Consider the following 24,729-nt stretch of genomic DNA (forward strand, 5'->3'; position numbering starts at 1 on the left):
TCAACTTTGGTAAGCTACGAAGCCGCACCGCTTGTTGGATTGTTGGAGCATTTCGGCTACCGTAGTCTGGAGCCTCACAGAGTAATCTGGGTCCAAAACTCCATCCACTTCAGGTCCTAGAGTCAAACGAACACTGCAGCATCACTGAGAGTTAAAAACTGTCTAAGCTATTTTATCTTTAATAAAATAATCAGCGTTGCTGCTTTACCAGGTGTAACAATGAAGTTTAACATCCAGGCATCCATGAAAACAGAATTTATTAAATTTAACAGTTTGAAGTTAGCAGGAAGTTAGCTCGCTAGTTTCCACCTAAACATGATATAGCATGTTCTGACTGAGAGATTTCTGACAAAATTCATGCATGTAGCATGTGCTATGTGATGTGCTAACGACACAGCTATGTTAGCATAACATAAACTGTGAAGCTGGAGGATGAATGCTAACTTTTTTCCACTCGATAAAAGTTAACGTGAGGGTTCCCGATGGTTAGGGACAAATGCAATCGCAATGTAAACGGACTAAGCTTCAGTCAGGAGAACAACTGAGATAATCCATCCACAATACGAGGTTAGTCATTAATATACTGCAACAACATGGGAATAGAGCAGCTGCCAGAGAATTCAGCATTAATGAATCAATGTTACGGAAGTGGAGGAAGCACCGTTTTTGGCTTTCCTCACATTCCAAAACGTGCTTCGTCTCTTCGCTATTACTGTCGCTGGCATAATTTGTAGATGATATTGCTTGCAGGCGCTGCGATGCTTTTGACCAAAACAAGCATAGCTTGATGACTCCATCAACATGCGCTACTGCGGTAGAGCGGTATAGTCAAAATCTCTACCATTGGTCAAATTCACATCATTTCATATAATTTCTACCGCATACTGCCCACTTTATTCTACTTTATACTGCCCACCCCTAATTGTAATAAGTACAACAAAATTAAGTGCAGTCCTTGTGGTGTCTAGAAAGAAAAGTTTCGATATAACTACAAAAGAATAATATAAAAAATTAGTTAGAACACAGTCATTCAGTATAATAAATAAAACCTTATTGCTCATATAAAACCTTATTGCACATAAACAATATTACACATGGCATCCATTGCACTTGTCAGGCTGAATTAGAGGTGATTACATGTCATTCAGTTCAACAGCTACAGGGTGGAAATGGCTATTCAGACTGTTTGTCTTTGTTTTGATGCGCTGGTATCTTTTGCCTGATGGCAGCAGTTGGAACAGATTATGAGCTAGGGTGTGAGGAGTGTTTTATGATATTTCTTGCTTTCCTGAGGCATAGAGAGCTGTGCAGTTCATCCAGGCAGGGTAAAGAACAACCGATGATCTCATGGGCAATCTTTACAGTCCCTTGAAGTGTTTCACTCTGTGATGATGTGCAGCTGGAAAAAAGACAGTAGCACAGGATGCTCTTGATAGAACATCGATAGAAGGACACCAGCAGCTTTTGAAGGATATGATTTTTCCTGAGGATTCTCAGGAAATAAAATCTCTGCTGAGCCTTCTTTGCCAGCTCTGCTGTGTTCACACCCCAGGACAGGCCCTCCGTGACATGAACTCCCGGGAAGCGGAAGTCTGACACCATCTCCACGCCATCCCTATTGATGTAAAGTGGTTTAATGTCAGTTTTCTGAAATCCACAACAATCTCCTTGTTCTTAAATGTGTTCAGGAGCAGGTTGTACCACGCTGTCAGCCTCGCTACTTCATCCCTGTAGGCAGACTCTTGCTCAGGGTAAACACCCTGATATTGTACCACTTCTCTTGATGGGTTAAGGACCTTCCATGTCCCTGTCCCTGTCTTCTTGACTAACTGCCTGTCTCCTGGAATCTCCAGGCTCCTGAGACTTTGCAAACCTTCAAGTAATGGCACATATTCATGTGGGATCCTGGATCCTGTGCAACCAGTATAGGATCTAGGTATTGATGCCAGCAAGGACACTGTTCAAAAGAAAGCAGCACCTTTCTGGCTTACTTCTTTGTACCCGATTTTACTTTCAGACTCTGTCCAACTTTCTGCTTCTCTCTTACAATATTGTCAGCGCTCCCTCAACTTCAACTTGAACTTGTTTCTTTACACACAGAACTGAGAGACTGAAGATTGGATGTGTAATAAGAATTGGCCTGTGTGCATCTATCGTGAATCTGAAAGTGATTTTATGTACAAACTAATTTTTCTGTGCACACTAAGAATGTTTCCATGCTTAAGTTAGTAAACAAGGTCCAGTAATATTAAAAATAAATAAAATAATACAAGAAAAATTACATATTTCAAAATCAATCTAAACTAATTTAAATGCCAAAAAATGAACTAAAAAACTAACCAGACAGATGTATTGTTTTACAACGATTTATTGTATGTGGTATGCAATAATTATGCAGTTTGCATAAAAGGAATGTTTGATTCAATAAAGTTTATGCTATGCAATGCTATGCATTTTGTCATTTCTTAAGTGCATTTACCATAAATCAGTTGCTGCTTCTGTGAATTACTAAATACTATCAGCGTTAATCTCTCTAAAATGACGTTAACGCCATAACCGCATTAACGCTGCAAATCTCCATTAGCGAGTTAACGCGGCTCGCGTAACGAGATTAATGCTGACAGCACTACTAGAATAGAATAGAATAGAATAGAATTCAACTTTATTGTCATTGCACATGCACAGGTACAGGGCAACGAAATGCAGTTTGCATCCATCCAGAAGTGCTTTAGTGATATAGATATATTACAATATATATTAGCAATAATATAGATATGTAAGTATATTACAGAAATGGGTCTATTATGGTATGTTATAATGTACACGGTATGAAGTATGTTGTGAATATTCTATAACTATAAGTATGTACAGGCTGTAGTGAGTACAAGCTATGTACAGGATATGAACAGGATATAAATATGAAAAACTATACAGAATATGAAATAAATAACTTTACAGAATCTGAGATATACAGCTATACAGAAATGGGAACTATGCAAGTTGTAAACAGTTGTAGGATTAAAGATTATCGAATGTACAGAATGATTATTTACACAGAGCTATACAGTAGTGCAGTTAAGATAAGTGAGGGTGTAGATAGTTTCTACAGAGGCTATATAAAGTGCTAGTGGTTGTGAGTGGTGGTTCAGTCCATGTTATTATTGTGTTTGAGGGTACAGTTGTCCATTGTGGGTGTGTGTATGTTCAGTCCATGAGTTTAACGTGGGTCAGATGTCAGGAGGCAGAGTTCAGGAGTCTGACAGCTGTGGGGAAGAAGCTGTTCCGGTACCTGGTGGTCTTAGTACTAAATACCTGACAGCCAGCAAAACTGTCAGATTTTGATGATATGCAGAGTAGAAGTTCTCCTGTACTATCATAAGTGCTTGTGGCACTAGGACACTCTTGGCCGCAAGTCGATGATCAATTTTGTAATTGTATCATCTGGCCATATGTTCTGGACACTTGGGTGAAGAGGGGCTGAGCTGTCAGCTGAACACTACCTGGTGGCAAGTTGGATCAGGTGGCAGGGAGGATGCTGGACAGATCATCTGCACCTAAACGTATAGTGAGGATGTGCTGGGAACGCCTGACAGAGGCCCGGGTCCATGAGATCTTCAACTCGTGCCTCCAGCAGAGCTTCGACAGCATTCCGAGGGAGACTGGGGACATTGAGTTCAAATGGATCAATGGAGCACTTCCATTGCTGATCCTGCTGCACTGAGCTGTGGCCGCAAGGTCTACATGTATTTTGTGGACTTGGAGAAGGCATTCAACTGTGTCCTTTGGAGTGTCCTTCGGGAAGTTGCTTCGGGAGTAAGGGTTTCTGGCAGATTGCTACAGGCCATTCAATCCTTATGCAACCGTTGCAAAAGTTTGCTCTGCATAGCCAGCAATTAGTCAACTTGTTTCCAGTGGGTGATGGACTCCACCAGGACTGTCCTTTGTCAACGATTCTGTTCATAATTTTTATGAACAGAATTTCTAGGCGTAGCCAAGTGGTAGAAGGCTTCCACTTCCAGAGAATCTCATCTGTGCTTTTTGCAGATGATGTGGTTCTGTTAGCTTCATCAGGTGACGGCCTCCAGCTCACACTGGAACGGCTTGGAGCAGACTGTGAAGCGGTGGCAATGAGAATCATCACCTCCAAATCAGAGGTCTCAGAGGTCCTCAGCTAGAAAAGGGTGGAGTGCCCCCTCCAGGTCCACTCAGGGTTTGTAGGTTTCCCCATAACAATGCGATTTTCTTTAATGATTGTCCTTATCTCGGATAGCATCCAACTCTCTGACAACCACCCTTGGAGAGTCCAGCTTCACCCTCACAACGTTACTGGCCTGGCTAATCAGTTTATTGAATCTACTGGCATCTGCGTACCTCAACCTGCTGCCCCAGCATGCAACAGACTCATAAAAAATAGTAAGCATTGTCTGGCAGATGATTCAAAAAATCTCAGCCACCTCTTTTCTTGTCTTTGTCACATTGAGCTGCAGGTGATTCTGCTTGTGCCACATGACAGAGGAGTGCACCACAGCCCACTACTCCATCTCATCACCATCACTGATGCATCCAACCACTGCAGAGCAATCAGAAAACTTCTGAAGATGCAGGTGTCTGTGCAGTAGCTGAAGTCTGTGGTTTATAGAGCAAATGGGAAAGAGGAGAGGACGGTCCCTTGTGGTGCCAAGGTGTGGCTGATCACCTTGTCAGACACAGCGTTGAAGACACACATATTGTGGAGAATTCAGGACATGAGAAAGGTATCCACCTTCATTACTGTCAGCTTATCACCCAGTAGGGTTAGCCTGATGGTACTGAATACACTTGAAAAGTAAAAAAAAACATGACCCTCACAGTGCTTCCTGGCTGGTCCAGATGGGCAAGAACACAATTGAGCAGGCAGATGATGGCATCCTTAACTCTGACATGGGGCTTGTAACCTCTCCCTTAACCTCTTCCAAGATCAGGCAGTCCTCCCATCCTGTCTAAAATCAGCCACAATCACCCCAGTGCCAAAGACATCTCCCATCACTAGCCTGAATGATTATTGATTATTGTCCTGTGGCCCTCACTCCAGTAATCATGAAATGCTTTGAGAGACTAGTCCTTCAGAAGATTAATGATCTATCCCCATACCTCGACACCTACTAGTTTAGTTTGCATATCGTGTGAACAGATGTAAAGAAGACACCATCACTGTAGCTCTCCACTTTGTGCTGAGCCACCTGGAGCAGCGGCAAAGCTACATCGGAATGCTCTTCATGGATTACAGCTAAAGCATGGCTTCTTCTGTTTACACACGTGATTAGCTCCTTGCTCTGAGAACACCTATTATCTCTTCCGCTGGAAAGCCTACAATACCCAAAAAACTGAGAAGGAGACCTTGGGGGTGTCGAGCAGGGATTAAACAGATGTTGAAGAGGAAGAGGTTTAAATCCGGTGTGCCGGAAGTCATTAAGCGCTCACCCGGACCCAGAGAAAGTTCAGAGAGTCCAGTATAATGTGCTTCACTGAAATGTGGCTGAATGATCAGATACTGGATTCTAATATTTCAATCCCTTGCTTCTTCACGGTTTGAAAGGACACAGACACCGTCGCCAGTTTACCAGTGTCATCGCCATCACTGTCTACATCCCCCGTTCCCGCAAGGCCGATGTAGCTTGTGACATCATCAGCTCGGTGACCGCACATCTCCAAATAAAACGGGTGCCTTCATCTTCATCACAGGTGACTTTAACAGGTATCTCTCTCCTCCACACTTCCCACTTTTCACCAGTTTGTCAAATGCACCATAAGAGACAATAGAACACTGGACCTATTTTATACTAATGTCAGAGATGCCTACACCTCCACGGCCCTCCTTCCACTGAGCAGGTCAGATCACAACCTTGTCCTGCTCACACCAGCATAGAGGGCAATGGTTCAACAGAAGTCAGTGACTGTAAAAAGTGTGAGGAGGTGGTCTCAGTGAGCCATGAAGACACTTCGGAAGCCACCGACTGAAATGTCCTGTATGAACCACATGGCAGTGACATTGATGGTTTAACAGACTGTGTATCAGAGTATATAAAGTTCTGCAGTGACAACTCTATCCCCATCAAAGAGGTGTGCTGCTCCCCAAATAACAAACCTTGGGTTACAAGCAACTTCAAGGCCCTTCTCAATGAAAAGAAAAGGGCCTTTTTGAGGGTTGAGCGTTATCACTGGCTTCCAGAAGAAAGGTGGTGATGAAACTGAGGGGGATGTGCAGCGGGCTAACGAGTTAAACCAAGTTTTCAGCAGGTTTAGCTTCATCTCCCCCTCCTTAAACATCAGTACCCCGAGCTGCCCACCTGCAGCCGCCTCACTGATCTAAGCTCCTGTGACACCTGGTAGCAAAGCATTACAGCCCCAGAGGCCATCTCACCCCCCCATCAGCCAGACCAACCTGCATATCACACCCACTCAGGTGAGATGAGGGCTGGAGAGGCTCGTGCAGGGGGAAATCAGCCGACGGCATCAGTCCCAGAGTGCTGAAAGCTTGTGCTAGCCAGCTGTGTGGAGTACTCCATCAACTATACAACCTGATCCTGCACCTCGAGAGAGTCCCAGTGCTATGGAAAACATCTTGCTTGGTTCCAGTGCCTAATTAGAATCATCCAGAGGCACCAAGTGACTACAGGCCTGTAGCACTAACCTCTCACCTCCGTTCTTCGACTTCTCTAGCACCTTTAACTCTATCCAGCAAAAGCTGCTGAGGGAGAAGTTGGAGAACATGCAGGTAGAGGCTCTGCTGGTCCAGTGGATCAGCGACTACCTGACAGGCAGACCACAGTTTGTGAGACTGCAGAGCTGTGTGTCAGACAGTCTGAACAGTAACATAGGAGCACCCCAGGGAAATGTGCTGTCCCCTTTCCTCTTCACCAACTGTACGGCTGACTTCAAGTACATCACAGAAGCTTGTTTCCCCAGAAATTCTCTGATGACACGGCCATTATTGGAAGTGTGGAGATACGAAGGGAAGAGACATATAAAGGACTGATGGATCACTTCGAGAGGTGGTGTGAGGTGAATCACCTGCAGCTGAATGACCCCGACCCTCTCCTTTCTGCATTGGTGGGACAGATGTCGAAATAGTCACATCCGATAAGTTTTGGGAGTTCAACTGGATCACAAGCTGGAGTGGTGTGCCAACATGGACGCTGCCTACAAAAAGGGTCTGAGCTGGCTTTACTCTCTACGAAAGCTCAGATTCTCGGGTTCTATCAGTCTGTTGTTGAGAGCACCATCATCTTTGCTGTGGCGTGCTGGGGTGCAGGCATCAAAGCAAAGGACACAGACTGAACAAACTCATCAGGAAGGTTGAGTCTGTTGTTGGCGTGAAGCTCTCCACCCTGGAGGAGGTGATCAGTGACAGACTGCTGACTGCTGGTAATCATGGACAATGACTCCCATCCTCCATAACACACTGGACAATCTGAAGAGCAGTTTCAGCAACAGGTTCCTTCAGCCTGGCTGTCTGAGGGAGCGTTACAGGAAGTCGTTCCTTCTATAATAATAATAATAATAATAATAATAATAATAAATTTTATTTATGAGCGCCTTTCAAGTCACCCAAGGACACGTTACAATAGGATAAAACACATAACAGAACACTGACACAATGAAGAGCAATAAAAACAAAAGTAAGAGATAAAATGAACAAACAGTGGATTCACAGTGAACATGCAGATTTGAACAGATGAGTTTTGAGTTGGGATTTAAACTGGGGGAGAACCAGTGTTTCTTATATGTGGGGGCAGAGAGCTCCACAGCCTGGGAGCAGAGCAGGTGAAAGCTCTGCTTCCCATGGTGCTGAGGCGGAAGGGAAGCACAGAAAGCTGGATAGAAGAAGAAGATCGAAGTGAGCGGGCAGAACAGGTAGTGCTGAACAGGTCAGAAAGGTAAGGAGGAGCGAGGTTATGAATGGCCTTGAAGGTGAGCAGAAGAAGTTTGAATATTATCCGGAATTTCACAGGGAGCCAGTGAAGTTCCTGAAGAACAGGGGTGATGTGCTGGTAGGAGGGGTTCTGGTTATGGAGGGATTTTTGGGGAAGACCATGCAAGTGAGAGTTGCAGTAGTCAATACGGGAGGTAACAAGACTGTGGACAAGAATGGACGTAGACTGGGTGGAAAGAGAAGGAAGCAATCTGTTAATGTTACGTAGATGGAAGTAGGCAGAACAGGTGAGATTATTGATGTGAGATTTATAGGAAAGTGAACCGTCTAGGGTGACACCAAGGCTCTTAACCCGAGGAGAAGGGAAAACTGTGGAGTTATCGATAGTGAGTGAGAAATGGTTCGCCTTCAGAAGGTTGGATTTGGTGCTTCTGCTGCTATCAGACTCTTTAATTCACCCACTTGGGTCAGATCCACACATTTGGAACAGAACTAATAACACCTCAATGCCCACTGTCACTTTTTTACACCACAACATATATTTGCACACATACCTGTCCTTCTACATTTATATTTATACCTATATCTCTATATTTATCTATTTTCCTAATATTTTTCTATCATAACTCTGTTTCTACTAGAGATGGCACGATACCACTTTTTTATGTCCGATACCGATACCAATATCATAAATTTGGATATCTGCCGATACCGATATGAATCCGATATAGTGTTTTTTAATCAACGAAACTGTTTTTTTTAAATATCTTGCTGCATTTTGTATAAGTTCACACTCAAGTTTAAAACAACAACTACACTAAAGCTATTCTGTTATACCTGTATGCAAAAAAAAATATCTCATAGTTCAGCAATACTGATCAATCTAATAAACTTAGACCTACACCATCCTCCCTATTCTGGTATTTTAAAGAGTACTTAGCGTAAATATTAAGCAACCTAACTAATAGGGTTCCAACTCCCAGCAACAAAAATAAATAAATAAAAAATAGGGAACCACCCCTCACGCTCCACCTCATGATGCTTAATCGACGTAATCAACCTTAATTTGATGCAGTGTGAAAAAAAATGCACAGAAATCAATTATTTTTCAAGAAATATTAAATAGATTCAACATCTTTCTTCAACAAAATTGCAGACTGCACAGATGGTACCTTCCCAAAGTAAAAAGTACTATAGCTTACTAGGGTATATTAGACTTAATAGTCACTATATACAGTAATTGACTTCTATTCATTTTACATCAGATTAAAACTTTGGGTGTCAGATAATTATTTATTAAAAGCTCGACATTTTAAATGAGAATAAGAAAGAAAAGTATGTCTTTGTGCCCCCTTTTCCCAGTTAATGCCCTATCGGCCCCCCTGGCTAAACTTTGCTAGATCCGCCCCTGCACAGTTACCAGCGTCAGCTACGTAGAAAAAGATCCTCGAGTAGAAAGTAATATTAAATAAATTCTAACAACAGCTGATCAAGCTTAAACGTGCTGCTGTTGTTCAGCTGCTGGTTTCCTCTTTCTGGTGCAAAGTGGGCCAAAAACAAAGAAGAGAGACGATCAGCTGATCATTGATCAGTTTCATGATTGAAGTAGCAGCGAGAAGAGGCAGTCGCTCCATATATCGGTTGTTAAGCTTAACATAGGAATGCTTTACAAACATTCAGAGATGGACTTACACACTTGCTTTACTTCTCTCGGGGATAACTTTGTCGGAGATGAAATGCCGGGTTGCTAGCGAAGCTCCACATGCTATCCAGACCACCGACAGGTCCCGCATGCCACAGCCGCTCTATCACGTGATGCATACTGCTCCGACGTGCTAACGTTCTGAGGCGAGTTACGGCGTGTTGCAAGTTTTGTGAGGTGCTTTCGTGATATTTAATGGATCGGATTACATTTTTTATTTTTCTCCGATATCCGATCCAGTAATTTAGGTCAGTATTGGACCGATACCGATACGTAATATCGGATCAGTCCATCTCTAGTTTCTACTCTCATTTTATATGAGTGCTTGTTGTTTGTTGTATATTTGCTTGTATGACAACTCAATTTCCCCTGTGGGGTTACCGCCATCAATTTCTGGAGCAAAGACTACTCAAATTGTTGGAACTTTTGGTACAACCCTGTCTGGATTACGACTTTGATACAGGATATTGGACTGGACTAACGGAGTTAACGAGGTAATTGCAGGCTAGCCAACGCGTTACCAGGCTAACAGCTGACTGAGGAATCAGCTGACTGAACCTGCTACCAGGGTAACCAGATAAAATGGGGCCGAAGAGGACACCGACAGCTGAGGAAGTCGAGGACATTAAAAAGTCCCTTGACTTCATAATGGAGGAAATTTCTACTATCAGGTTGCAGCAGAAAAATATCATTGAAATTGTGGAGGAGGTAAAGCTCCTCCGCATCCAAAATGCCGAAAAAGATAAAAAGATTGCATACCTGGAAAGTAAGGTCGCTGACCTGGAACAATACTCCAGGATAAACGACGTCATCATCACTGGGCTCCATATTAAACCCCGGTCATACGCTCAGGCGGTGACCGCTGACAGCAACGAGGAACCTGGAGAGCTTGACATTAGCTCCACGGAACAACAGGTGGCTGCTTTCCTGCGGTCCAAAGGGATTGCCCTGGACTGTAACTCTGTCGAAGCATGCCACCCTCTTCCCAGGAGGAACGGCAACATACCGGCTATTATATTAAGGTTTGTAAATCGAAAGCACAAGATTACGCTGCTGAAACAAGGAAGAAAATTAAAAGGATCTAATGTCTTTATCAATGAACATCTAACCAAACACAACGCTGAAATAGCCAAAAAAGCGCGACACCTTAAGAAGCTGGGAAAAATCCAAGGCACTTGGACGACGAACTGCAAAATATTCATTAAACTAAACGGATCACCAGAGGAAGCCAAAGTTCTGACCATTAAAAATATGGCGGATCTCGAAAAATATCAGTGAGCAACACGATCTGGACGGCAAACAAGGTAACAGACAACCACACCCTCACTTATGACACACACTGGAAGGAAGAACTCAGATACATCTGGAAGAATCAGCTGCATCAGTCAGACAGTTGCAGAATATGATCAATTGGAACTGAAAACATTTAACTATATGGATCACAATACACATGACTTGGAATATGAAATAGATCCAGACAACAACTTTTTCTCATCTAACAATAACAATTGCTGCTACTATACAAATAAAGACTACAATCAGAGCATTAAAACTGAGAATAAATGATCAATTATCCACTTTAACTGTAAAAGTCTCTATGCTAATTTTAGTCATATCAAAGAATATCTTAACCAGTTTTCACATCCATTTAGTGTCATTGCCTTATCAGAAACTTGGATCAATATGGAAAAAGGAACAGACTTTGAACTGGAGGGTTATGAATTCACATTTATAACTAGGCGAAACAAAGGAGGAGGAGGAGTGGCCTTGTATGTGGACAAATCCTTGAAATTTAATGTGGTGGAAAAGATGACGATGGTGATTGATAATGTACTAGAATGTATTACAGTTGAAATTTGTAAGGAAAAAGTAAAAATGTGCTCATTAGCTGTATATACAGAGCTCCAGGTAGTAGTATTGAGACATTTAAAGACTGGATAGAAGAAACATTTATTGAAATAGCTCGCAAAAAAGTTTTCATTTGTGGAGACTTCAATATTGATTTGCTAAACCCAAATAAACATAAAACCACTGAGGAATTTATAAACACAATGCACTGTATGAATCTATTCCCTAAAATTACTAGACCTACCAGGATTACATCACATTGTGCAACTCTCATAGACAACATTTTTGCAAATGACATTGAAAATAAGACTAAGTGGCTCAGGGGGTTGGGAATCGCATCTGTAACCGGAAGGTCGCCGGTTCGATCCCTGGGCTCTCTGGCCTGGTCGTTGTGTCCTTGGGCAAGACACTTTACCCTACCGCCTACTGGTGTTGGCCAGAGGGGCCGATGGCGCGATATGGCAGCCTCGCTTCTGTCAGTCTGCCCCAGGGCAGCTGTGGCTACAACTGTAGCTGCCTCCACCAGTGTGTGAATGTGAGAGTGAATGAATAGTGGTATTGTAAAGCGCTTTGGGTGCCTTGAAAAGCGCTATATAAATCCAATCCATTATTATTATTACTCCTGATTAACGACATAAGTGACCATCTTCCAATTTTTACAATCTATGATAGGAATTACAAGATCAATGAAATGGACAGTAAAAAAGAATACAGACGAGTAAGAACAGAAGAAAGAATGAATGCATTTAAAAAAGATTTATTGAAGGAAAACTGGGGTGAAGTATATCAGGAACAGGACGTTAATAGTGCTTATAATAAATTCCTTAGAATATTTACATTACTGTACAATACCAACTGTCCAATAAAGCAATATAGTAGGAAACAGAAATATATGGACTGTCCATGGATAACAAAAGGTCTGCAAAATGCATGTATAAAGAAAAATGCTCTATACAGAGAGTTCTTAAGAACGAGAACTAAAGATGCTGAAATCAGATACAAAAGATATAAAAATAGGTTAACTAATATACTTAGATTTAGTAAAAAGGAATACTATAAGAAGCAATTAGATATAAATAGAAATAATAATAAAAGATTATGGGAAATCCTGAACAGTGTTATAAAATGTGGGACTGGACAAAAGAACTATCCCAAGTATTTCATTTGTAATGACCATGAAGAATACAATATGGATGTTGTGGCAAATAGTCTCAATGAATTCTTTGTAACTGCTGGACCAAATTTAGCAAGAACAATCACTCATCCTGGGAAAGCACAGGACAAACCCGATACACTGATTGACAGAAATCCATATTCTATGTTTCTCACAGCCGTTGATGAAAATGAAGTTCTTGAAATTGTCAAAAAATGTAAAAATCACAAATCTTTGGATTGTAATGATATTGATATGATAGTGGTTAAAAGAGTCATTGAGGCTATTATAAAACCATTTACATACATCTGTAATTTATCATTTCAAACTGGTCGATTTCCAGACAGAATGAAAATAGGAAAAGTTATACCTCTATACAAATCTGGGAACAAACACCATTTCACAAACTACAGGCCTGTCTCTTTACTACCCCAATTCTCAAAAGTTCTTGAAAAACTGTTTAAAAACAGACTGGAAAAATTTATAGATAAACATAAACTACTCACTGAGAGTCAGTACGGATTCAGATCAAGCAGATCAACATCATCGGCACTATTAGATTCAATAGAATACATCACAAATTCCATAGACAAAAAGCAATATGTGGCTGGGTTATTCATAGACTTGACAAAGGCATTTGACACCATAGATCATGATATATTAATAAGAAAACTGGAACGTTATGGTGTCAGAGGGGTAGTTTTAGATTGGGTCCGGAGTTATTTAAGTGACAGAAAGCAGTTTGTGAAAATAAATGGTGGTTGCTCCTTATGTATGGACATTGCTTGTGGTGTACCCCAAGGGTCAGTTTTGGGTCCAAAATTCTTCAACTTGTACATTAACGACATCTGTAAAGTGTCCAAAGTATTAAAAATGGTTCTCTTTGCTGACGATACAAACATTTTTTGCTCTGGTGATGATCTGCAGAATTTATTGGAGGATATGACTAATGAAATAAGTAAAGTGAAGTTCTGGCTTGATAAAAACAAATTATCATTAAATTTGAATAAATCTAAACTGATGTTATTTGGAAATAGTAGTTTAAATACAAATGCAAAGATTCAAATAAATGGTGTTGATATTGAAAGAGTCAGTGAAAATAAATTTCTGGGGGTAATAATAGATGAAAAACTTAACTGGAGAGCTCACGTAAGATATATTCATTCCAAAGTATCACGAAGCATTGCAGTACTAAACAAGGCAAAACAGGTATTCGACAGAACATCACTTCATATTCTCTACTGTTCACTGGTTTCACCATACTTAAGCTATTGTGCAGAGGTCTGGGGCAATAACTATAAAACCACATTACATTCACTTTTTACTCTTCAAAAGAAAGCAATTCGAATCATCCACAATGCAGGTTATAGGGAACATACAAACTCACTATTTTTGCAGTCTGAAATATTGAAAATTGACGATATAGTGAAATTCCAAACAGCACAAATTCTATTCAAAGCAAAAAATAAAGAACTGCCAGGTAATATTCAGAGTATGTTTTTTTTGAAAGAAGGAAGTTATAATTTAAGGGGTTTTTGTAACTTCAAAACAATGAAGGTACGTACTACAAGAAAAGGCTTTTGTGTTTCTGTTCAAGGAGTGAAACTATGGAACAAACTGAATATGGAATTAAAGCAATGTCCAAACATAAAACTGTTCAAAAAGAGTTATAAAAATATGATCTTCTCGATCTATAAAGAAAAGGAAAATATTTAAATTAAGTGAATGTCTCTATTTAAAAACAAACAAACAAAAAATTCATGATGTGATATTATAGTATATAGTATATCAGAAATCTGTTCACTATTTTTATTACAAATTATATCAGTAAGGAAGCTGACTAAATATTCACTGATAATTTATGGGACAGGGGTGGGATTAAATAAGTGTATACTTCTTCCCACTCCCTTTCAACATGTAAATTAATCAGAATGTTTTTTGTATGTAATTTGTATAGTATTTTTTTCTCTCTTATTTCTTTTCTAAATGTACTTGTATATTGTTCACATGTTGAAATAAAAATTACCAATTACCAATTACCATGTACACGGGTATTTTTGAAAACCACTTTCGTTTTGAAAAAATATCTCCGCCCACATGTAAACACTAAAACGAAGTCAAATCCATCAAGAACACGTCAAATCCTAACTTTGTAGAAATGTTGGCCAATCAGAAGTCTAGAAGCCTGGGAGGGAAAGACTAAACAGGGTTTTGTGCTCTCACAAAACCTTACGTACTTCTGAAAGGTTTTTGTGTTTTCCTGGAAAGGCAGCTTACTTTGTGTTACTTTTCAATCGTGGCTCAAGAGTTGGGAGTTCGCCTTGTAATCGGAAGGTTGCCGGTTCGAGCCCCGGCTTGGACAGTCTCGGTCGTTGTGCCCTTGGGCAAGACGCTTCACCCGTTGCCTACTGGTGGTGGTCAGAGGGCCCGGTGGCGCCAGTGTCCGGCAGCCTCGCCTCTGTCAGTGCGCCCCAGGGTGGCTGTGGCTACAATGTAGCTGCCATCACCAGTGTGTGAATGTGTGGATGTAGTGTAAAGCACTTTGGGGTCCTTAGGGACTAGTAAAGCGCTATACAAATACAGGCCATTTACCATTTTCAAGTGCCTTCATCATTTCAAATGTTAATAACTAAAGACAGTATTTTGGCTGGTGTACACTCACAACTTAGGAATGAACAAAATGCATACAGCATACATACATTTAAGTAAAAAAAATTAAATGTACTAAACACAATCAAGGTAAATGACAGGAAGAGAGACAAGACACAAGAAACAACATCTAACAAATTAAGTTCAGTTGAATCCTGTTTTATTCATATAGTACCAAATCACGACACAGTTATCCCAAGGCACTTTATATTATAAGGTAAAGACCTAACAATACTACTTTTTTAACTTAACCTTTTCCAAGGATGAAGACTTATTAAGATACAGGAAGCCTACAATCAATTAAGCTTTAAAGAATCAAATATAATAAAATTCCCCCCAAAATTTCCCAAATTCTCTAAAAACGTCTAAAACAACATTACTGAGAATCCTTAAAAGCTCTAAAGTTAAAGTGAAAAGCAAACTAAAAAACTGAAAAAATAATAATGATAAAACTTTTGAAACCTCAACAAAACCCACAGATCATATCAGTTCACAGCTTGTTTCTCTTTTACTCAAGTGGTCAAAATCTGGACATGTGTTATGGACATTTTTATTATTTCCATATCAACACATGTGGTGATATAAGCAGGATGCTTTTTCTTAGGAAGTGGATAAGTAACTAACTGATATTCAGCAACAGCTCCATAAAGGCACTGAATATTTTGGAGCCTCTCTGCACCGTGGAGCGGAATGAAGGAGGTTCAAATTAGACTCTATTTTATTTATATGTTATTTACAGTTGAATAAACTTTGAACTTTGTATCACCCTCCTCACAGTGTGGACAGTAACAGAGAGCATCAGGTTTGTATAGCAGTGAAAGTAAATAAAAATAGAAGTGTACAAGATAGAAAGCAATATTGCACAGCACCCCTCACTTTTCTGCATTTCTCCCTTCCTTGCAGCTTCTCACTGCAGTGCTCTTATGTAATCTGAACGATTATAGCAGAATGTTGTAATGCAGAGCTGATGAGAAAACAGAAGTGACAGATAGGAGAGGAGCTGAGGAGGTAAAGCGTAAAGGGAGATGAAAGTACAGTACACAGGAGGGAAAGCTTTGCGACTAAGGTGTTTGTTTTTCAACCTGCAAATGTATTTTGATCTGTGTGGAGATTTGTGTGCACATAAAGGATTTAAGAAATGTGAATAGGTAGAGTAACTGATTATAAATGCCTCCGGCTGCTCCTCGTCTTATTTGCCAGTAAAGGATGCATGTCTGGAAGAATCTCTTACCTCTGTCAGTGGTGACAGGAACATGTATTTGCTTTCGTATAACTAATCATACAGTAAATAATTGTCCTTGTTTTTGTAATTATTGGCTTAATCTTTAATAATCTGTTCCACATATTTTCAACAGGTTTAGCTTCATCTCCCCCTCCTTAAACATCCGTACCCCGAGCTGCCCACCTGCAGCCGCCTGGTTAAACTGGTCAAGGCTGAGGTGCCTTCTGGCAGCCACGCTCAAAATATTCTTCTGCCTATGAATCTGTTAAAATCTGTTTACATTCAAACTTGCATGTGTGAGATGACATTCCCACAATCACAATCAAAGAATGTCTTGATTTGGACATTTGGAGTGACTTTTATTTTTAGTGCATGTTGTTTTTAGGATTGCCATGTGCTTGAATTGTTTACCACTGATAAAGCAAAAAATCTCTGCACTTCTTTAGTCCTCGCAGCGTTTTCATTATTAAAAGAAAGTTATATTATACACTATAATACATTATAAGAAATTTATATTTCTCTTCATGATTGATTTTTATAATAATCTAAGAATAGCTTCTCAAATCTGACTAAGCTTCTTTAACAATGGACTAATAAAGAATTTCTACAAACTAAAAAACCCAAAAACTTCTCTACCATGTTGACAAAGGATGTTGAATACTGAACTGCACTGATGGGACACAGTTTTGGGGATTTTTAGAAGCCAGAAATGTAACTTCATACTTCGTGCTCCCTGAGCATATTAAACCGGTGTGACTTGTATTAATAACATATTTAATTTCTTTCTACCAAACTTCTGTCTTTCCTTTCTTTTTTGTTGCCCTTTGTCCCTCATTTCTTTGCATTTTGTAGGAATAAAATTTTTGAATGTTCAGAGTTAAGTATGATGCCTGAGTATAAAGGATTTGTTTGCATGAAATGTATTATCAAACTGAAGATGTAAAAAAAGAAAAATCTGCTATAGCGGTCCTCAAAGAGCTGAATGTGAAGGGCCCTGATGTTCTTTCAAGTAATAAAGTAACTCTTCCACAGACAGGTTTTAAGTGATTTCTTGATTCGCCCGGTCAGGCACTACTAGGACCTGGGAGTGGCTAGAATTGCTTTCCAGAACAGTGTGGTTAATCACAGTGAAGTCATGATTTAATAAGGGGGATAATTACTTATTATTATTACTACAGGTAGGGCTGGATGAAATCATCATTTCAAAAGTGCATTTTGTATTGACTGAGGTTAACTTTGTCTAAAATTACTATTTCTTATCAAAGACGTGAGTGTGACAGCTCCAGCACTATAGGACAGTTTGATATTATACATATTGTCTTGGCAGTTACAAATGAACACAAGATGGCAAAATTAACTTGTTCTTATGTATTGCTTTTCTACTCTGCTTTAGCACTCAAAGGACTTCAGTCATCCAAGCCTCATTCACCCATTCACACACATTATTTCCAATGAAAGCACCACAAACAACTTATCTTGCCTAAGGATTCTTTGGCATTCAGAATGGAGTCTGCCAGAGATCAAACCACTAACCTCAACCTAACCCAGTTGGTAGACAACATGCTTTACTTCGTAAGCCACAGCCACTCTGACTTTTTGTAAATTAAAAAGATTCTATTATGCTAAGGAAAACTGCATCAGGACGTACCAATATTGTACAACATAGTGAAAGTTTGCACAACACTTCACTGTATCTGACCTGATCATGCTGGACTGTTCATCCTCTTTTACAAGAAAAGCAAGGAAATAAAACTGCAGCTACTAAATCTGCATGGCAAATATTGTGGGTTTGCAAACCATTTTTGAAAATATGAAGAACAGATCATTAAAATCCAATAATTACAAAAACAAGGGTGATATTTTATTTCATCTTCAGCTTTACTTACTACATGCTACAAGGGAGCTAAAGTACTCACAAGAAATACATGCATACTTACACTTAAGTAATAATTACCATTTAACTATTAATTGTAAGGAACAACTATCCCAGTTATACTTACCTAAATAAAGTCTTCTGTCAGCACTGACAGAAGTAAGAGACTGTTCCAGAAATGCATCTGTGCTTATTTACTGTTTGGGCAGTCGAATAAGCACTTATACACAGTTACTATGCATATGCATACTATGCTGTTGCTCCAGATAGGCTGCACATATTTTTTTATTATTATTGCCATTCTTACCTGCCGTTATTGCCTCATTTTGGGTACATATTAAGCTAGAGGTATACAGGCTCAAAGCTACTTCAAGTGATCTTCAGTATCCTGTGCTAAGATTTTACTGTAGGTTTCAGGCTCACTGCTTCAGTTAGCTTATTTCTTCCAGCTAATGTAAGAGATTGCAATGGAAACATTACCTGAGCAACCACAACTGTTCCCAGTTACAGATAAAGATTTCTTTTTAACCCTCTACAGCATAGCGTTGCCCTGAGCCAACAAACCACATTTTCCTGCCTTACACTGGCCCTTCAAAAAAAAAAAAACTCTTTTTTTTTTCAAATAATGCTACCAGACACATCACTTTCCAATAAAATGATGAGTTGAAGGTGGTGTGACTTTCATTTGGGGGGGGGACCCCTTTCTGCAAGCTGCACTGCATGAGACATCTCCATTAGGAGGCAAGATAAAGATCACTATTTTACATGTTTATAGTGAAATAAATGTGCATGAATATGTTAAGGAGCATATTTGATTGTTTGTTCTACTTTTTAAAATTTATTTATACAGTAAAACTGTTAATTTTCATTCGTTGCCTCAAGGCAACACTGCGCAGTTAGCCCAATTTTTTTCAGGCAATATAATGCATTTGCATATGTGTGTAGAGATGTGTTTGTGTGCATTTATATGATCATAGTCAATGTTTTTTACTTTACAATCTACTCATAATTACAGGACATGGATGTAAATACCTTTTATGGAAGGAAACCAAGGGAATGTGCACTTTCTGTCCTCAGAAAGTGAGGACAGTGAGCTTTCAGGGAGTGATAGTGAAGTAGAGGAGTGGATCCCTGAATGAGGTTTGAGGGACACTTAGGAGCTCAGGGGTCAGTTGGTAAAGTAACTGTGCCTGTGTGTGTGTTAGTGCCCACATAGCAAGCAGGTCTGGCCAGGATCTGGTATCAAGTCGGCACTGCTGGCCGACTTCTGGCATGATAAGACGTATGTCATCCAGATATAGGCCAGGCCTGGCATAGATGGCACTGTCTATGTGATGGCATGCCATATCTGGCTTGATTGTGGCTTGGTTAATGTGGCCCAGGCCTACAGAAAACAGGTCAAAATCTGGTATCAGGATGGCACTTCTGACTGACTGGTGTTTTGGCAGAGTGTATGTCAACCGGATGTGTGCCAGGTCTGGCAATGACGCCACTGTTTATGCGATGGCATGCCATATCTCAGGTGGCAGAGCAGGTTACAAACTGATTGGAAGGTTAGTGGTTCGATCCCTGGCTCCTCCAGTCTGCATGTCAAGAGTGTGAATGTGTATGAATGTAGTTAGGCAGCACTCAGTTAAGCGGTGAATGTGGCATGTTGTATAGAGCACTTTGAGTAATCTGGGAGAGTAGAAAAGCACTAAATAAAAAATCAGTCCATTCACTGTCTGAACAGAGGTTTGTCATGTTACTTTTGCACTGTTTTGCATGTTCTGGCACATGTTGTTATTACATGGCTTGATTAAGGTACACATTAGGCTGACATCTGGGGCCAGAGCTGAAACTTTTCAGGGCCAGCAGTGTGTCTGCAACTGGCCCGTGGCCGCACACCACCTACAGATGGCCCACATACTGCAATGAATGACGGCCCTTTGGTGGCCCAGATCAGGTTTGCCAGAGGTAATCCACACATGGGCCAGCATAGGACCACCAGTGTGTCTGAAACTGGCCTTGTGCTGGGCCATGTGTGGGCCACCTCTGGCAAACCAGGTCTGGGCCACCAAAGGGCCGTCATTCTTTGCGGTATGTGGGCCATGTGTAAGCACATTGTGTGGGCCATACCAATTTTGCTGTGTGCGTGTATGTGTGTGTGTGTGTGTGTGTGTGTGTGTGGGGGGGGGGGGGGGGGGGGGGGGGTCGTGTATTACTTATTGTTGTGGGGACACAAATTTGTTTAAACACTCACATTGTGAGGTCTCGCCTACTTTATGGGGACAAATTGCAAGGTGAATCATTCAATTTTAGGGTGAAGGCTTGAGTCAGGATTAGGGTAAGGTTCAGGCAGGGACTTGTGATGGGTAGAGTCAGGATAAGTCTCCAGGAAATGAATGCAAGTTAATCAAGTTAATGTAATGTACGTATGTATGTATGTTTCATATCCCAAATCCTTCATCCTGCATTACTTAAGACCCATGCAACGGGAGATAAACGCAATACCAGAGATCCCACTTGAGATATCGATTGCTAAAAACAATAAGTAAACAAAAATAAGCAATTGGCATACATATTAAAAAGGTGCAACACATTTAGTTCTTGTAATTACTGTTTGTTAAATGTTCAGTTTAACAAAGCACCTACCAGTAAAGTATGCTCAGTAAATTGAATAAAATCACGTACCTCGCTAAAACACCAGGACTAATGTAAGCCAGATTTAGAGTGGCTTGCAAAAGTATTTGGCCCTGTATTTATCCCTGACCTGTCTGGTGTGTTCTTTGGACTTCATGGTGTTGTTGCTCCCAATATTCTCTTAGACAACCTCTGAGGCCGTCACAGAGCAGCTGTATTTGTACTGACATTAGATTACACACAGGTGCACTCTATTTAGTCATTAGCACTCATCAGGCAATGTCTATGGGCAACTGACTGCACTCAGACCAAAGGGGGCTGAATCATTACGCACACCCCACTTTGCAGTTATTTATTTGTAAAAAATGTTTGGAATCATGTTTGATTTTTGTTCCACTTCTCACGTGTGCACCACTTTGTGTTGGTCTTTCACGTGGAATTCCAATAACATTAATTCATGTTTGTGGCTGTAATGTGACAAAATGTGGGAAAGTTCAAGGGGGCCGAATACTTTTGCAAACCACTGTAATGGTAGCTTTTGTTCTGGAGTCTGAGTTTGTCCTGCTTATTGAAACAGGTGAAAGTAGGATAAACTTTTTCTTATATCTGCGCTCTGACCCTAGTTGTTGCAGCAACCTACATACTGTGAGCTGAGCAGGTGAGAATGGAAGTGTGTGTGTGTGTGTGTGTGTGTGTGTGTGTGTGTGTGTGTGTGTGTGTGTGTGTGTGTGTGTGTGTGTGTGTGTGTGTGTGTGTGTGTGTGTGTAGAGCGTGCAAAGACTCTCTGCAGTGTCTCATACATCATGGCTGATGTGTGCTAAGGATGGATGGCTGGAGGTGTGGGCAGGTTATTTCTAGGAGCCCTACCTATCGAATCGAGCCAAGACACACTTACAGGTTGCTTCTGCAGTGCTGTATTTGCTTTGGTCCCAGAGGCTGGCTGCAGCCTCTCAAAGTCACCAGAAAACTTTGTAAAGTCAAACTTTATGTGAAGTGTCCTATATATGGGAGTGAGAACACAGTAGACCTAATTGCTGCTGTGGACATCACAAAAAAAATGTACAGAACATGAGGAAAAAAAATAAACAAACAGTGCCTCTGATTGTCTTAGAAGCTTTTCTATACTTTTACAGCAAAGGGATGACAGGAAATGATAGAAGGTGGTGGCTTGGCAGCCTTATCGAATAATCAAGACCCAGGTTTTATTTTTGTATTTAAACATTTTTAGGAAAACTTTAACCCCCCCACATGTACACTGTTTCATCTGTGTCTCTTACTTTTTCCTGCCTGCATCTCTGTTTCTTTGTACTCTCTTCTGTGTCATTCTTCTACTTGTACTCCAGTTTGATGTGCGGCAGCAGTGCTGCTCTGTTATAATTACAGAGGTATTTGGGATGATGCCAAGAATCACTGGCTACTCCTGTGGCTGTATGTTTTCTTGGTGTATTAGTGCTGTCAGTGAAATGTTGGCAGTGGTTGCATGGTTAAAGTCAAAACCCTACAAATCCTGCTGGCAGTTGTGAATTAATGTGGTCATGCTGGGGCCAGCAGGATGAGATGCTGTCACAGCATGCAGCAGTGTTGCTTCAGTAGGAAATCCAGTGACTTCTAATGCTGTATTCACTTGCAATATATCAAAAACAATTAAAGCAGCCACCAGACTACCACTGATCCATTTAAGCTGCTCTATGGTGATTTCACATCTTGTTTAAAGGTACAATTGTGTAACCTTTCATCAATCTGAGCAGGCTACACATCTACATTTAATTCTCAGTTACTGATACCTGTCGTCAAAGATGCAGATTTTTAAATGACAGTAAATGTTTTATATTCAGCAAAATGCTTCAATATGTGTTTTAGTGTCACAAAACTGAATAAATGCAACTGGGGAACAAGGCAGGAAAGAAAAAGGAAAAGCAGAAGTACAATGAAATACTTTCTCCTGGGAGTAATTAAGTAATGTACTGCATTATTTTTAAGAAAAGTGTTCTGTGTAATATGTTTAATACCTTACTTTTTTTGAGCAAATGATCCCAACACTGATAACAACAAAGTGGGGAATATGTCTAAAAGGCACATTTGACCACACAGCATGCAATTAATTTGCACGGATATTATCTCTTTGATATGCTGCTTAGAAATGGTGTTGACTCTAAAAGTGGAGCCAGTGCAAACCCAGTGAGAATTAATAAGAGAATTGATAAGGAATCAAATCTATTAGTGATATTGATCGATGGAATTGGAATCGCTACATTCTTGCCACTTCTCATCCCTACGTGTCAGTGTTATGGCCTGCGGCTGCTTTGCTGCTTCAGGACTTGGATTACTTGGATTACTTGCCTTAATTGATGGAATCATGAATTCTGCTCTCTACCAGAAAATCACGAAGGAGTATGTCAATCCATCACTTCATTACCTGAATCTCAGTACAGCTGGACAATAATTTGAAACACACTAGAAATTCCATCTTTGAATGGCTCAAAAAACAAAAGAAACAAACAATAATAATCAAGGTTTTGCAGTGTGTTAGTCAAAGTTTGGACTAAAATTCAATTGAGATGTTTTGGTATGACCTTAAACAGGCCGTTCACCGTGAAACCCTTTAATGTGGCTGAATTAAAACAGTTTTGCAAGGAAAAGTGGATTCCTCCACAGTCACGCAAAAGACAGTGTCAGTTATTGCAAATGCTTAATTGCAGTCAACTTTTCAGTTTTAGTAGACCTGGCATGGCCATAGTAAGAGCTACCATCTATATACACAGTGCATGCTCTACACTGCTTTCCCCTCCTGAGTCGCTTCACCGTCTGCCAGAATCTTTTCTCAGCAGTACGAAAGATTTGGTTCAGGGTTGCCACCATGACAGGCACCAACCACCTTGGGGCTGTTGCTCAGTGCAGCAACTTTAGCAATGGAGATACCTTCAGACTCAGTGTCCCCAGTCTTCCCCGGAATGCTGTCAAAGCTCTGCCGAAGAGTTGAAAAGCACGCGGGCCTGGGCCTTGGCGAGGCATTCCCAGCACATCCTCAGCTTTAGCCTCAGAAAGGGCATTTTCATTGCAGCTTGGCAAGTGAACATCAGCATCAATTAAGGGTTAAAGTGGGAATTAGCAGGTGGGGAACCCTGAGGTCTGTGTAGTGGATCAGCATAGGGAAAAGAATCACAACTCGTAATAATTTCTAATGTGAGCTCCAGTAGGTTTTCTTAGTGTACATGATGTGATCAGCTGACCTGCTTCTCTTTGTAGATTCACACAACTGAATTCAACAAGCGATACACAGTTTGACAAGCTATGTTGGCTGATGTACTATCCCCTACAGGACACTACACTGTTAATACTGTTGTTATACAAGTCAGTATACAGTTGGTATAAAGCTGGAATTCAGTGACAGCAAATTCATCTCTGCTACACTTGGTGTAACCTAACTCACCTCATGCACCAGTCCAACACAGTGCTCTACTGGGGATTCATTATAATGTTTATCCTGGACAAAACTACCAGTATTTTCATGCAATATTTGAATAACACAAAGTTAGTATAGCTTAGTTTGTTTTGTAGGACGTTTCACAACAAGAAAATACATAATCTATTAAAACACATCATATGCAAATCTATTATGTGGTTTAAATGATAACATTACGTGTAAGCTTTACCTTACCTTTAATACTAACCTCTCTTCTTCCTTTCCTGTCCTGTCTGACTTTCTACATCTTTGTCCATGTTTGGCTGAAGTTAGCGCACACACTGC

General features: G+C 40.5%; 1 protein-coding gene across 1 annotated transcript in view; it reads left to right on the forward strand.

Moving 5' to 3' along the window:
- The first annotated feature begins 10,196 nt into the window (after positions 1-10,196).
- ryr2a (ryanodine receptor 2a (cardiac)) overlaps positions 10,197-24,729 on the forward strand; it is a 282,131-nt gene continuing 267,598 nt past the window's right edge. Inside the window, exon 1 of the mRNA XM_085361763.1 lies at positions 10,197-10,577. Coding sequence (XP_085217889.1) covers positions 10,197-10,577 — 381 coding nt within the window. The remainder of the gene's footprint in view (positions 10,578-24,729) is intronic.

Source organism: Diplotaxodon limnothrissa, linkage group LG8 (assembly GCF_057381915.1).
Source record: "Diplotaxodon limnothrissa isolate DT_005_m linkage group LG8, D_limnothrissa_male_GT1.1, whole genome shotgun sequence".
NCBI classification, from domain to species: Eukaryota; Metazoa; Chordata; class Actinopteri; order Cichliformes; family Cichlidae; genus Diplotaxodon; species Diplotaxodon limnothrissa.